The sequence below is a fragment of the Leptodactylus fuscus genome, chromosome 1 (genome assembly GCF_031893055.1).
Source record: "Leptodactylus fuscus isolate aLepFus1 chromosome 1, aLepFus1.hap2, whole genome shotgun sequence".
NCBI classification, from domain to species: Eukaryota; Metazoa; Chordata; class Amphibia; order Anura; family Leptodactylidae; genus Leptodactylus; species Leptodactylus fuscus.
In genome coordinates this window covers 339,540,963-339,554,453 of record NC_134265.1, presented here as the reverse complement: position 1 = coordinate 339,554,453, position 13,491 = coordinate 339,540,963, and the positions used below count along the sequence as shown (strand labels likewise).

General features: G+C 44.6%; 1 protein-coding gene across 1 annotated transcript in view; it reads right to left on the bottom strand.

Moving 5' to 3' along the window:
- SLC30A9 (solute carrier family 30 member 9) overlaps window positions 1-13,491 on the bottom strand; it is an 88,451-nt gene that overhangs the window by 56,078 nt on the left and 18,882 nt on the right. Inside the window, exons 3-6 of the mRNA XM_075261613.1 lie at window positions 9,918-9,980; window positions 7,579-7,678; window positions 6,131-6,223; window positions 590-672 (exon numbers count right to left, since the gene is read on the bottom strand). Of these exons, the coding sequence (XP_075117714.1) occupies window positions 590-672; window positions 6,131-6,223; window positions 7,579-7,678; window positions 9,918-9,980 (339 nt within the window). The remainder of the gene's footprint in view (window positions 1-589; window positions 673-6,130; window positions 6,224-7,578; window positions 7,679-9,917; window positions 9,981-13,491) is intronic.

The following is a 13,491-nucleotide window of genomic DNA, read 5'->3' as shown; positions in this document are numbered from 1 at the left end:
AAAACAAGATTTTATACTTACCTCAGTGTTGCGGATCCATATCAAGTTCGTATTAGTATATAGAACTGCCTGTGCCCGTATATGGTGAAAGGTCCTCTTTAAACCGACTGATAAGAGCTCAGAAATCCCGGAGCTCTCACCTCCCCTATCTGAGAAGCGCCGCTACTTATCAGACACAAACAGCTCAGAGCTGCTCCCAGCCCCTCCCTCCCCCCCTGAGAGCAGGCAGCTACATCACTTGACAAATGAGCAGATAATCCCAAGCGCCATAGAAACGAAGTGTAAACAATGAAGTGAATAAATTAAATATAGCGGCCAAACAAAGCAGTTTTGATAAAGCAATGCATTTAGTAAAAGTCTTAAATCCACATAAACTAGCAGTATAGATAGGATCCTTGTGATGGGACAACGCCTTTAAAGATAGGCCATAAAATCCTTCAACCCAGACAACCCCTTTAAGTTTAAAATTGCACATCCTCTTAAAGCAACGCTTCACTATTTGCAAGTATATAAAAAGTTCATAATTCATTAGTAAATGTACAGTATTAAATAATACATGGCTGCAGTATAAACTGATATTTCAACTCACTTTCTTTGTAGGCAATCTCCTCTTCTTTCCTTAACTTTCGTTCCCTGAAAATGGCTTCAGGGCTCCCCCAGACCTCCAGAGCTCTGTGTAAAGAGTTACCTATTGTTATCTACAAATTATCATTCTGGAGACAGAGGGTCCATTCACTATCTCCTGAAAAGTGCAGAATACTGCCTAGTTACAATACATTTCTATACGTAGTCATTTAATGAGAACAGTGTACAACTGGCAGATGAGAGAGAGGATCAGTCACCTCTACTGACGTGTCCGAATTACCAAAGACTAGATCAAACTGTAAAACAACTTTTCATATTAACTCCTAAAGCTCTACTATATCGAGTAAGATAATGCTCTAACAATACACAGAATGAGATATTAAGGCCTCGTTCACACAGGGCACAGGACCGCGTATTTTGGTCCCGATTCTGATGCGGGAAGCTGCGTCAGAATAGGACCAAAATATGCCCACTCCGGAGAAGGCCCAAATGAATGGGCCTAGTCCAGAGGGTGCTGTCGTGAGGTGGACACCGGGGCTGACCCAGCCGCAGAATACGTCTGAAGAAAGGGCAGCTCGCTTCTTTTTTCCGTGAGCAGGAACATACCACTCACAGAAAAGAAGCTGCATAGAACTCTATTGTGAAGGGGCAGATTCTGAGGTGGATTCGGCGTCAGAATCCGCCACCCTCTTGCCCCGTGTGAACAAGCCCTAAATCAATTACTAGTGGGCTGTGACCTCCTGAGGCTGTCCAAGGAGGTGAACACCTTCTAAGGCATGTTATATTGTCTTTGCTATAGGTCTCAAAAGACTCCTATGTATTCAGCTAACCACAGATCCATACAATGTGGCAGGCATCCCCAAGCAGAACCATTTGCAGATATCACCTTGTCACGGAGCAAAGGTATACGTCTTCCTCCGGATGGTCTTTTGAATCAACAGGGACGCAAGAGGTCGGGAGACAACAGCAATTTATTGTAATCCACAAAGTTAGTAGCCGGCGGCGGTCACATCAACCGTAATAACAATAAGTCCACAGAAGTCACAATCCAATGATAACTTTGGTTCCTTGGTCCTGTAACTAAATTCTGGCTCTCTGCAGAGCTGTGCACAGGCCGGCTAACACATACTAACTGCTAGCTACAACTATATACTAAGACTGTTACTTCCTCTATCTGTGGGTGGGGAGGGCCGAGTCACAGATCCTTCCCCCCTCACCTATACCAAGGAGAGCAGACTCCCTGTCTCCTGTGGACAATGCACCGTCCAACATCTTCTTGGAGACACTGATCAGATTATCTCCACCCATTGTCCTCACTGGTCCTCACTAGTTAGAGGTATTTGCATACAATGTGCTAACACACTAGACCCTAATCAGCCAACTACACATTGATGTATATAACAGGTTAGAGAATACATTCCACATGAAATATATATTACACATTGCCTATTGCCGGACTCTAACTATCCCGTGACAACCCCTCCCCCTCTCAAAACATGTGCATGACACAATTGGCCTACACAGGTAAATTGGGGAATGCACATCAGTCTCTATAGCTCATATGTCCTCCTGCCGGGATAACCCATCTGCGTTCTGGTGTTGGTTCCCTCGGCGGTACTGAATGGTAAAGTTGTAGGTTTGAAGGGCTGGCATCTGGCAGAAAATCCGGTGGATCCATGTTGGCGTCTCTCTGAGCTTGGCTTCGGGTCACTGCTCCCACAAAGTGGCACTGTAGATTTCCAACATCGTTGCCTAACAGAACATCGGCCGGCAGCCCGCTCATCACACCAATTGTGCATCGTTTTGGTCCATAACCATAGTCGAGTTCCACGGTAGCTTTAGGAATACGTTTCCGAGTACCCCCTGCCAACTTGATAGAAATGCCAGGGCCCTCCTCTAGGGCCTCGGGTCGCACAACTCGGGGGTCCGCTACCGTTAGGAAAGCTTCCGAGTCCCGGAATCCAACAACTGTTCGGCCATCCAGTAGGACCTCCTGCAAGTGCTTCCTCTGAAGGTTTGCGGGATGTGTGGCGGAAGGCTGAATCCCATAGACCCCTGGAGGTGGAACAGATGTGTCATTCATGGAGTCATCTGGAAATGGGGCCAAACTTTCTGTCCTAGGAGTGGTTCCCAGGTAGTGAATAGGCCGGGATGCCACGGTGGCCCGTGCCCCCATGTTAACAGGGCAACTAGCTTGCAAATGTCCAGGCCGCCCGCACCCAAAACATCTGCGCTCTAGCATTCTTCCAGTAGGTCGTTGTCTAGGGACAGGGTTGTTCATAGCTGGAGGCCGATGGGCTGGGACAGGGGTAGAGGGGGAATTGTAATCCTGAGGCCGGGCACGAAAGGTAGTTGGCTGGCTGAAGGGTGTCTGGCGGACTGTGGTAGTTTTCCGCTCCTCTGCAAACAACCTCTTCCACTGCGGCTTGATGGTCAGGCCCTCATCTGCAAGGGAAGCAGCTTGCTCAACTGTGGCTGGGTTCCGTTCCAGCACCCACTCACGGATCTCAGCGGGGCACTGGGAAAAGAACTGTTCCTTAAGTATGACTTGGAGGACCTTATCGACTGTGACAGCCTCCTCTCCTTCTAGCCAGCGCTTGCATGCTTGCTTCAACTTGTGGGCGAACATGTGGAAGGAGCTTCCCCCATTGTAAGACAAAGAGCGGAACTGAACTCGGTAGGTCTCTGGAGTGACTGCATAATACTTCTGCACCGCTCTTTTAATGGCCTCATAGTCCCGCTGATCACTAGGGTCCATGGCTCTGAGAGCTTCCGCAGCCCCATCTCGTAGGTGCCCCACCAGATACCGGACCCAATCCTTCTCTGGGACTTCCATCAGGCGGCACTGGTGTTTGAAGTCCTGAAAATATCCATCAACATCCCCAGCCGCTTCATCAAAGGTCTTGAAGTGTTTATGGGAGACATATGGTGGTTCTCTCACTGTTGGGCTGGGGGTCGGCGTTTGATTATAATTCCGCATAGTTATCTCAGCCATTCGCATTTCATGCGCCATTCTTTCCTTTTCATGCGCCATTCTCTGTTCCTCCTTCTCCGTTTCCTGAGCCCTCTGTAATGCTCTACTCCTTTGCTCTGCAGTTGCTCCTAGCCCCAGCACTGCCAATTCCTCCTCATACAAAACAACCCATCTGCTCTTTTGGGTCTGTACCTGCCACTCCCGTATCTCTACTGTCTCCTGGGGGCAGCCCTCCTCATGGTCGCTTTGCAGGGTCATCTCCTCCAGTGCCTCGATCAGTTGCTCTTTCGTTCTTCCCTGGTAACTCAGGTTTAGTTCCCGGGCCCTTAATTTTAGACTTGCCATAGTCCAGTTCCTGTATTCTGAGGTTGTGGCTCCATTAATCGCTGGGCTGCTGTAGTCCATCTCGCTGTCCGCTGTTGATCCCACTGCTGCCACCAGTTGTCACAGAGCAAAGGTATACGTCTTCCTCCGGATGGTCTTTTGAATCAACAGGGACGCAAGAGGTCGGGAGACAACAGCAATTTATTGTAATCCACAAAGTTAGTAGCCGGCGGCGGTCACATCAACCGTAATAACAATAAGTCCACAGAAGTCACAATCCAATGATAACTTTGGTTCCTTGGTCCTGTAACTAAATTCTGGCTCTCTGCAGAGCTGTGCACAGGCCGGCTAACACATACTAACTGCTAGCTACAACTATATACTAAGACTGTTACTTCCTCTATCTGTGGGTGGGGAGGGCTGAGTCACAGATCCTTCCCCCCTCACCTATACCAAGGAGAGCAGACTCCCTGTCTCCTGTGGACAATGCACCGTCCAACATCTTCTTGGAGACACTGATCAGATTATCTCCACCCATTGTCCTCACTGGTCCTCACTAGTTAGAGGTATTTGCATACAATGTGCTAACACACTAGACCCTAATCAGCCAACTACACACTGATGTTTACAACAGGTTAGAGAATACATTCCACATGAAATATATATTACACATTGCCTATTGCCGGACTCTAACTATCCCGTGACACACCTCATGCAAATATACAGTTCTGATTTTTTTCTAAATTCTTTGCACACTCACCAACGGAGGTGAAAAGGCACAAAGCTTGGCTACACCGTCATAACCTTCTCTGCATTGTCTAGACATGCATTGTTTTCAAGAGAGAAAGAACGAATAGTCCTGTTTAGCTACTGAATTGTAAAGCAACACCACAGTGTGTTTTATTTTTAGCTCTGCAAGGGAGCTATGGGACCCCTGTTTAGTACCTACACCTCTGTCTAGTACCTACACCCCCGTCTAGTAGCTTCAGCCTGGTTTAATCTCTTTTTCTGCCAAACACTACAGCGCTAATACTCCAGGGGACTCCTGCTCTCAGGATCAGCCGAAGAACTTCCAGTTAACATTTAGGGCAAGCGGAAACGCAGGAAGGTAAAGTAGCAGACAAAACGGTGTATTGAGGGTCCTCTTCTGCCTATGGATGACACCGCCACACACCTAACCACATTGGACAAAAAGGAATTATTGCTCATCTGTCATGATCTTCTTTTAGGCTCATGTTACTTGTTTTGTAGAGGGGATACCTGCACAATGTCCTTATTATAATCATGACGTTATATGGGGGGACTCTATGGTACAAGAGTACAGACTGAGCACCTCGGAGGTGTACGTTCCCTCTGGGTTGCCATCTACCCTCCAATTTAGATTCTACAAACTATAATAAGCCAGGTTTCTAGTTTCTGGGATACATGCCATTACCTTCTACCAGGACGTCAGTCTTTTAGAGCAGGACTACTGACCTGCATTCACCCTACCACACCAACCTGTTTATCCTGTCCCTTTTCCTTAAAGAGATTCTACCATTAAAACGACTTTTTGTGGATAAGACGTCGGAATAGCCTTTAGAAAGGCTATTCGTCTCTTACCTTTAGACATGGTCTCCGTCGCGCCGTTCCTCAGAAATACCAGTTTTTACTAATAAGCAAATGAGTTCTCCCGCAGCGATGGTGGCGGGCCCCAGCGCTCAAACAGCGATGAGGGCGTCCCCACCACTGCCAGAGAAGTGTCTCCAAGCGCCGCCGCCGCCAGGCTCGTAACTTCTAGCAGAGCAGAGCAGACTGTGCAGGCACACAGGTCACGGGAAAATGGCTGCTTGCACAGTATTGTTAGTGGCCATTTTCCCGTGGCCTGTGCACCTATGCAGTCTGCTCTGCTAGGTTACAAACCTGCGCCGGAAGACATTGAACATGACGCAGCAGACGAAGAAGGAGGCGGCGCTTGGAGACGCTTCTCTGGCACCGATGCTGACGCCCTCATCGCAGTGAGAGAACTCATTTGCATACTGGTAAAAAACGGTATTTCTGAGGAACGGCGCAGCGGAGACCACGTCTAAAGGTAAGAGACGAATAGCCTTTCTAAAGGCTATTCCGACGTCTTATCCACAAAAAAAAAAAGTTTTAATGGTAGAATCCCTTTGAAAGTTATAAGTTGCAGATCCGGAGCAGTAGAAAGTAAGACACGCAAGGAAAAGTTTATTAAATCGGAGTTGCTTTAGTACACCACACACTTACTTTGATTCTACATCTGATCTCAGGAACACAGTAAATGATTCAGAGTCGTCATGTGGACTTCTTCGTCTAATCTTCCGCAGTGACTCCAGGTCGCTGATGTAAAAAAGGAAGAAATAACGGGGTTAATGCGGATAAACTGGATTTCACTTGCACAGAACATAATTAAAATGGAGGCTAATCTGTCCTTTACCGCCAATGTTATTTACACAGCTCTTCCGTTTCTTTTTGTACAATCCATTACACTCACAATAACACTCTCATTGTTGCTTCGAGCTTAGTCACTGTATGTCCAGCTGCTAATAGCACCAACGTATTCTGCTTCAATGTACAGAGAAAGCAATGTCTTACCCGATTTCAAATATACACTTAATTTCTTAAGTATAAGGAAAATGTTTGTTGTTGTACCGTGTTAGCCAGTGGGTAGGAAATATAAAAAAACTAAAAACTTGATAGTCTTCAGTAGTTGATACCTTTTTTAATGGCTAACTAATAATGATGACAGATTAAGTTTCGGACCTCTCGGGTCCTTTCTCAAGTAAATTTAAACAATTTCTGAAGGATGCATATTTATATACAGTACACAAAGGGCACATAGGGTGTTAGAGTTCCAGGAGGAAGGGGGGTAGAGTGCTGTTAGTAATTGGTAGAGACAATGTAAACACTTACAGGTCCTTATCAGTTCACAGGTTTCTGTAAAGTGACATAAAACCATGTGACAAATTTAACCCCCTCTCCAGTGTTTGAAGCAGGGTCATAAATTTACACTCATGAATGCGTCATTCTCTCTTTGATTTGAAATTCCCTTCCAAAACTTTCATGTAATCGGTCATATTATGATCCTCATTGCAAAAATGCTTTGATACAGGAAGGTCAAGGCGTACAGAATGTCAGTCTCAATAATCTCCCCCTTCCCCCATTGTTTTTGGTTGGATTATCACCAAGGCATTCAGTTCTCTATTCATATATCATTTTCTTTCCCACCATGACATGGGTTGTCCTGGATAGTAATGGCTTATTCCTTAGGATAGGTTACCCATAACAGATTGTTGGGGGTCCGACAACCGGCTTCAGCATGAAACAGCCCTGTATATATGTAGCTGGAAGAAGATGGCTCTGTACACTATGTATTGTCTGTACTATGGTATTTAGCGTACAGTCAGTTGAATGGGAACAGAGTTACTCCAAGCAGAGTGTATGGATCAGTCTTCCAGCTCTGTACATTGTGCAGATATCAGGTATTGGGTGAAAGTGCCAGATGTGGGACCCCCCATTGCTCTGATAAAGTGACAGGCCATTAATGTTTTATCCTGAATAGTCCCATTAAGTATATTCACTACAAGCCGGTATTACATGACAGGCGTCTATGGTGGCCTTCCACTCTACAAAGAACAGACATACATTTCTCTTGATCCATCACACACAGCCCCTTTTTGAGACATATGCGATACCTGGGTTTAAGGCAGAATTCATTCATTGCTCGTATTCCAGTGACAAAGTTATTCTTCATATATTTGCTTCCATATTCTCTCTTTTTCAGCACTGCTTTCACTGTAATACAGATACCAGCACAGGTTATGGTTTACATATTTATTCTGCTAGATTCACTTATGAAGTTTCGTAGTTGGGACACAGACTCCTTTCTGTACAATGAAAACTCTGTGTTACTATTACCAAATTAAAGGGAGAGGTAGCGTTGTCGTGAGGATACAGATACACATGTCAAACTGAAATAAGACTTGCAACTTTAAGCAAATTTTGCATACATTGTACAAAGTTTCCAATCCCTGATGATGCCATTGGAAACTGAATCCTACAGAGACCCTGTAGGGGGACAATATCATTTATTTTTTAGAATCAGGAATTGGTTAGTTTGGGGTGTTGAACGTCCTGCTTATAAAAATCATGTCGTACCAATAGGATAGGAATGGCAATGATTATCCAGTTAGACTACATATTAACCACTTCAGTACCAATTTGTGGTCCAGGACCAGACACATTTTAGGTTTATTTTGTATGTGCGGTTTTGAGGGCTGTAACATTTTTCCCGTATGTCTCAATCAACTAATTTTTGCGTCTTTTTTTTGGGGACACATACGGCTTTATTTTCATGTTATTTTTATTTTTAAATGTGTTTTATTTTTTTTTTATATCCAGGAAAATATAAACAAAATAGGAGGGAAATTGTGTCTGGTTTTCAATTTATTATTTTTTTTTTTATTTAATAACACAAAGTGTCACTGAAAAACTTTATAATATAGTTTTTCCTCTCCGTTACGGTAATTTTTATTTTGTATGGTGTCGGGGGTGGAGCTATAACCTTTAATAACGGCGTTTTATTAGCGTATTATTTATTTATTTTTTATTATTTTATTTACTTTTTTTTTTTTTTTTTTTTAAACTTTTTTATTATATTTTTATTTTATATTTTTTCCAGATTGTGTCCCCATAAGGTGATAAGAGACCTTTGGGGACATCTGATCACTTATTTTTTTGTACTTGAGGCTGATTTCTCCTATAACTGAGGCTGGTACATTTAACCCCAGTTGCAGGAGAAATACAGCCTCCTGCACGCTGTATACACAGTATGCAGAGCTGATCTGGGGTCATGTAGGACCCAGCAGCTCTGCTCCCAGCAGATCACGTGTCTGCCGGGTCAGAGGGCAGCTGAATTATAGCAGCGTCCATAGCTCATTGAGCGCTGTATACACAGCGATCGAGAAGGCAGGGGAGGTAATAAATCTGCCCTGTCTTCTCTCTGGGAGCTCCGGCTGAAGTTACAGCCAGCTCCCATTGAAAGCAGCTGCACGATCTACGTGCAGCTGCTGTGTTCTGACTGGACGTACAGGTACGTCCTGTCAGAACTAGGCAACCACTTCCCGGACGTATATAGTCTATGGGCGGTCCGGAAGTGGTTAAGAAGTGCCCCCCTCCCAAATGGCCGCGTGCACAGTATTGGAAGCGGCCATTTTCTCGTGGCCTGTGGGCATGCGCAGACTGCTCCACCCAAGGCCCGAGGCCTCAGAAGTTACAAGCCACCGCTAGAAGAATAAGAGGAAGATGACGCTGCTGAAAAAGAGAATTCGGCACTGGAGAGTTCTCTCACAGCATTGGGGCCGCCCCCAGTGCTGTCTGAGCACTGGGCCCCGCCCCCAGTGCTGCGAGACAGCTCATTAGCATACCGACAAGAACCGGGATTGTAGGCGAACGGCGGTGCGGAGAAGACGATGAAAGGTAGGAGACGAATAACCTTTCTTAAGGCTATTCCGACGTGGTACCTAGAAAAAATCATGTCTGAGTGATAGGATCCATTTAAAGTTCTGGTTACGTCCACTATTTTTGCCTGTAGAGGGACGAGAAGAAAGGATTCCAATGCAGGTGTGACTGTAGCGTAGCAGCCACACATAGCAGGGAAAATAACTCATGGTAAGTGGGAACCTACTTTAACCCCATTACAAATCCAGACAGGAATGCAATATTTATGGAGTAAAAAAATTTATTCCATTCTTTTAGGAGAGGTCAGCACCTTAAAGAACCATAGAGAAAGAAACAATAAGCTATGTACAGCCGACGGTTCCACTTCACACGGGCTTTAGAATAGCATCGTTTGCAATAGTATTACTGATGTCAAAACCACCAAAAATCTGATAGAAACCTGACGGATCCCATTAGGTGTCTACTGAATCTGTCTGGCTTTGCTTGAAAGCATCTCCGGCATAGCAGTCATGGCAAAGATAAGAAAGACACAGCACTGGTGTGCACAGAGTTAAAAACAGAAGTGATCACTAACCTTTTACTTGAATAGGGTCTGGGGGTAAAGTGCTTTTTTGATCAGATTTGCCAGGATCCAGTCCTGATGAAGACAAGAAATTTGTTAACAAACCTCCAAATCTCCAAAATATGCATCGGCATCACCATTTTCTCAGAATGAATCACATCTATTGTGGGTTTCTACATAAAACATCCATCTGTAGGTGATAGATACCACATATACAGCCATGTTTTACTAAAATCCTCACAACAGAATGAGATCACAATTAAAAGTGCAAATGACTAATGTGGTTAGCACTGCAGCCTTGCAGCGCTGGAGTCCTGGGTTCAAATCCTGTCAAGGGCAACATCTGCAAGGAGTTTGTATGTTCTCCCCGTGTTTGTGTGGGTTTCCTCCGGGTACTCCGGTTTCCTCCCACACACCAAAGACATACTGACAGGGAATGTAGATTGTGAGCCCTATTTGGGACAGTGACTGACAATATCTGTAAAGCGCTGCAGAATAGGATGGCGCTATATAAGTAAGCACAATAATAAATAAATTTACTGAAAAGTGATGTTTTTGTGTTTACAGTTGCTTCAATGTTTCAGCCATTAGGAGTCTTCCTTCCCTTTAATTTGCTGTTTATTACCTGTTATATGAAATCTGTCTCTAACCAGCAGAGACACTGAGACGGTTTAGAGGAAGTGGGGGGTAGGGCTTTGCTTTCAATGTCCCCAGAACCACTTCCCCCTCCTGTTGGTCTCCTCGCTCTTCAGAACGCACAGTATTGCCTCTAATATTAATCCTCTCCTTCCTCCCTTTCAAGCTACAGTAGGCTGGCTCTAGTTGTAATCACAACTATCCTGTGTGTCCAAGACATACAGGGCACTCTGTGCTGCCATTACTATTACTACCACCAACAGCATCACAGCAAAGCGATACTTTAAATAGTAGTGACTAGGGTTGAGCCAATCTTGACTTTTCAGGATCGATTTTGAAATCCGATTTCCGATCATTTTTCATTCGAACCCGATCTCGATCCCAATTCCAATCCCAATGCAAGTCAATGGGATTTTTTTTACTAATCGGAGATCAGATTTTTAAAAACGATTTTTTTTTTTTTAATCACTAAAGTAGCCAGAGGATTTATTTTTTTTTAATCCTCTGGCTACTTAGTCCCCCCTGGTGTCCACTTACCTGCAGAGATGGCTGGTCCGGTGCCCGGTGTTCTCGTTCTTCTTCACCTCGCTGCCCCCGCCTCCCAGGTTAGGAGAGTGTGGGCGGGTACTGGGAGGGAAGATGTGACGTCTCCCCGCTCTGTACCCGCCTACACTCTCCTAAGCCACAAGCCCTGCCTTCTTCCTAGGTCTTTAACACTAACCTGGGAGGTGGGGGCAGCGAGGCGAAGAAGAACGAGAACACCGGGCACCGCGCCAGCCATCTCTGCAGGTAAGTAGCTACTAGAGATGTTAGCTAGTCTCCCATGGAAAGCAATATGTTAAAAATCCGCCCATTGATTTCAATGGGGAGCGCACATATGCCGGCACCCATAGAAATCAATAGGATCTGTTTTAACGCCGCTCATTCTGAACGACATTACGCTCAGAATGAGCAGAGCATATACTCAGTGTGAAGGCTAACATTGTTAGCTTTTCCCACAATGCTTGGCCAGTGGCAAAGCATTGTGGGAAATAATCACCGATCTTGATCCCACCTAAAAAGATAGTGTTCGGAATTCCGATCGCAAAATTTTCTCGATCACCGATCGGAGTCTGATCTTTTCCGAACACGATCACTCAACCCTAGTAGTGACTAATGGCAGTACAATGTGAGGAGATTGAACCACTCACACAGGACAGTTGTGACTACAGAAAAAGCCAAATTGGGGTGTGCATTGCACAATGGGAAATCAGGCACAGGAAGATCCAGCACCAACACAGCAGACCCGCTCCCAGGAATGGAGAGGACGGCTAGCAGAAGCTTGCCAAGATTGGGAATCTATGAGTGGGATAAAGGCAGATGAGCAAAGAAAAACTAAGACACTATTTAAGTACAGTTTTAATTGCGCAAAAACTAAAGAACATAGGCAGAATTAAAATGAAATCTCTAACAATGCTCATTATAGCTAAATCAATATGACACTGATAGGGAAAATCGTGAAAGAGCTCAAGTCAGGAGCCTCCTTATTAGAAGTACCCTTGAATTACATGTCTGCCTATTACCCATGAGAGTGTTCAGATTTGCTGGCCTGATGGAAAAAATAAGCAGCAGCAACTGACCCTCACCTTGACATTGTGTACCATCACGGGGATGATATACGGTCTTCTGCATATTCTGTAATCTGCAATGACTTATAACATTCCAAATACACTGAACCTCACGCTAAAACGGTTTGCAATCCACAACTATGTATAGTTTTTATGACCCATTGAAATCAATGGGTTTTAAAACGAGCGGTTTGAAATCAGTTTTTGAGGATTTTGAGACTGTTTCAAAAACTGAATTTGTGCAGAGAACCAAAAACTGATGGGAACCGATGAAACTATTACTAATTATAATATGTCATTTCCATGGAAAGACAATTTCCGCCCCATAATGATCTGTTTTCTTGAATGATCACCTATCATGATCTTTACCCTAATTGGAACAAGGCCTATCCAAGCAGAACTTGTGATTTTCCTATAAACGTATACGTCACCCTTTCCGCTTCTGGTTTAGATGTTGATCTCGTATTACGGCTGGAACTGCTACGCCGGGCCTCGATCGCACTCCATCTACGTTTTCCAAGAAACCCCCTTCTGCTCTACCGCATTGGCGGCTAATCACACAATGAATTAATATCGGTTAATATGACAGCCGCAGAAGAATTGGCTCCATAAAATTTGGCTCTTTCTAAACCGAAGATTGAAAATTTGATTTTGTTTTTGTTTTTCTTCATAAAACTCAGGACAATACGACGCTGACAGAAAGCACACAATGAATAATTCTAAACACATACATTTATCACGAAGCATCGCAGGAAAAAGAACAAAACCTCCCCGAAAATGCAAAGAACTGATGGATTTCAGGGAAATTAATATCCGTTTGTTTTGCTAATGACGGCAGATGTTTTTGTCTTATAAATCTTATGCGGGGGAGATGGAGCTTGAAGTATTGCTGCTTAGATATTCAGGATCTGTAATAAGTGACTAGTTTGTTGCCTAAAACTACTTCTAGACGTGGTTGGAATGTAATGGCTTTAACCACTTTGTGGTCAGGCATAGACGAAAAATACTAAAAAATTGGATTTTGATGGACATGGCGATCCTATGGGTTTAGAATTAAAGGGCAATTCCCGTTGTATAAAGTTATTGTGTACGGATAGGATATGCCACCACTTATTGACCAGTGGGATACAACGAATAAGATTCTCTCGTCTTTCTTCGGCATCACCTCCGACGCCTGCGCAGTTGGCTCTGCCAGTGAGACACTAGTAGAGACGACTGCGCATGTCCACGGCCAGAGTTCCAACGCCGCAATTGCGCGCACGCGCAGTCAGCTCTACTAGTGTCTCACTGGCAGATCAAACTGCGCAGGTGTCAGAGGTGACACTGAAGAAAGACGAAGAAAG